Genomic DNA, 1807 nt, shown 5'->3' on the forward strand with positions numbered 1-1807 from the left:
TTTTTTTTTTTTTTTTTTTTTTTTTTTTTTTTTTAAGAAGCAAGACACTTTTGAATCGCTGGATTCCAAAAGGAGACACAAAGTTATTACTAAAGGAAAACCTAAATGATTGAAAGGACGAGAACTAATCTCATTACTTAAACATATCAAAAGGGTTAGGTTAAAAACCACAACGAGTGAATGAGAATTATTAAGGACAACCTCATGGTTCAGTGCTTTGAAGTCTACAGTAAGCTGCAAACATCTCTTCATTTTTACCAAAAATAGAGGACTAGAATAGAGACTGTGGTTCGGCTCAATTATGTTGTCAGCTAGAATTTCCCCACCACCACTCAATCTTGTTCTTCTAGACTTGGAGGATGTATCATTAAGATTACTACACGATCATAACTGTTGATAGTGGGTAAACTCAGAGGCACGGTGAACACCTTTTCATACTCATTAAGCACTTGTAACTTAGCTAGGATGGGATTGGTTCTTCCCTTGAGATACGATCATCATCATTCTAGTAACAATCCCAACCCCGTTACGAAATCCTTAACCATAGCTTTTAGTGAAACTAGGGAATGGCTTAGGAAAGGAAGCCCTTCTAGAACAACCATCTTTGTTCCCCTTCATAACCTCATCTTGAGTCGTTTAGTTCATTTGCAGGCTTCCACGAATGCTTAACCACGGTTGCAACTATAATATTAGACTTACCTACCTCAAAAAGAAGAAAATCCTCGATTTCCTCCAAATTTGGAGGAGTGGAACTCTCAGGCAAACTCTTTTCCCTTAATTGCATAATCTAAACCCAGTGGAGTCCCATACTCATCTGTTCCAGATTGGATTAAATGAAGCTCATCCACCACCTTACCTGCAATGAAGTTGTGCATTGCATCACAATCTATTAGGAGAATAACAGGCTCCCCTTGTAACTCCCCCTTCATTTTCGGTATCAAAGGTTCTGTATGCATTCTTTTAGGAATCTCCACTAGCTCTAGTTGCTTATTTTTTATGCGGAATTGCTTGTGCTCAATATCTAATCTACCCTAGCTTAAATATGATTGATTTGTTTCGTTATTCTGAGATAAAAAGTTACAAAGCGAAAATCTTCGTAGGAATGTAAGAAAACGTCCAGAGTCAATCAAATTAGATAAAGCAGAACTTCAAGAAACTAGTAAACAAGACGATTCATCTAAAATCCTTTTGGGGTTTCACTCAAGAAATTAAAGCAAGGTCAGCCTAAGTTTCAATACTACATTTCCTGGCCATATCAAAAACGTTAGTAGAAAAGAACAAAGACTTGGAAGAAAGAGAACCTGAGCCAGTTTTGCCTTTTCAGCCTCATCGTTTGGGGGAACCGTCGGCGAAATGGGACTAGAAGAAGCGCGTGTATCCGAGCAAAACTGTCCTCTTCTATGCTCCAGAGAACCAAAATTCTTCAAAAGCAACAACGAAAAAGAAGAAGGAGGTCGAATTGCACTAAATGAAGGGAGGGAATTATGAGGAGATTTGAGATTGGATGCGTATCGGACAGAGAAAGGTCGACGATTGAAACAGCTGGGGTGCAACTCCGATGTATAAACTGCGGCGGACGGGAAGGGACCGCCGCGACCGACCGGCGAGAGTAGCGACTGCATTATTGATGATCGAATAAACCTTCGATAGCGCTGCAGGCAGAGAGCCTACAGTGGATGTTACAGAAGGCGAATTTCTGGGTTTTGGGGATGAGTTCTAATTATCAATTTTTATATTTATCTTAGTTTTTTTTTTTTTTTTTTTTTTTTTTTTTTTTTTTTTTTTTTTTTTTTTTTTTTTTTTTTTT

General features: G+C 38.2%; 1 protein-coding gene across 1 annotated transcript in view; it reads right to left on the reverse strand.

Annotated features, from left to right (window-relative positions):
• The window catches only part of LOC111811290 (protein TIC 21, chloroplastic), a 5449-nt gene extending 3738 nt beyond the window's left edge, over positions 1 to 1711 (reverse strand). The window contains exon 1 of the mRNA XM_023698067.1: positions 1302 to 1711. Coding sequence (XP_023553835.1) covers positions 1302 to 1622 — 321 coding nt within the window. The 5' untranslated portion in view covers positions 1623 to 1711. The remainder of the gene's footprint in view (positions 1 to 1301) is intronic.
• Between the last annotated feature and the right edge of the window lie 96 nt (positions 1712 to 1807).

The sequence above is a fragment of the Cucurbita pepo genome, chromosome LG15, assembly GCF_002806865.2.
Source record: "Cucurbita pepo subsp. pepo cultivar mu-cu-16 chromosome LG15, ASM280686v2, whole genome shotgun sequence".
NCBI lineage: Eukaryota > Viridiplantae > Streptophyta > Magnoliopsida > Cucurbitales > Cucurbitaceae > Cucurbita > Cucurbita pepo.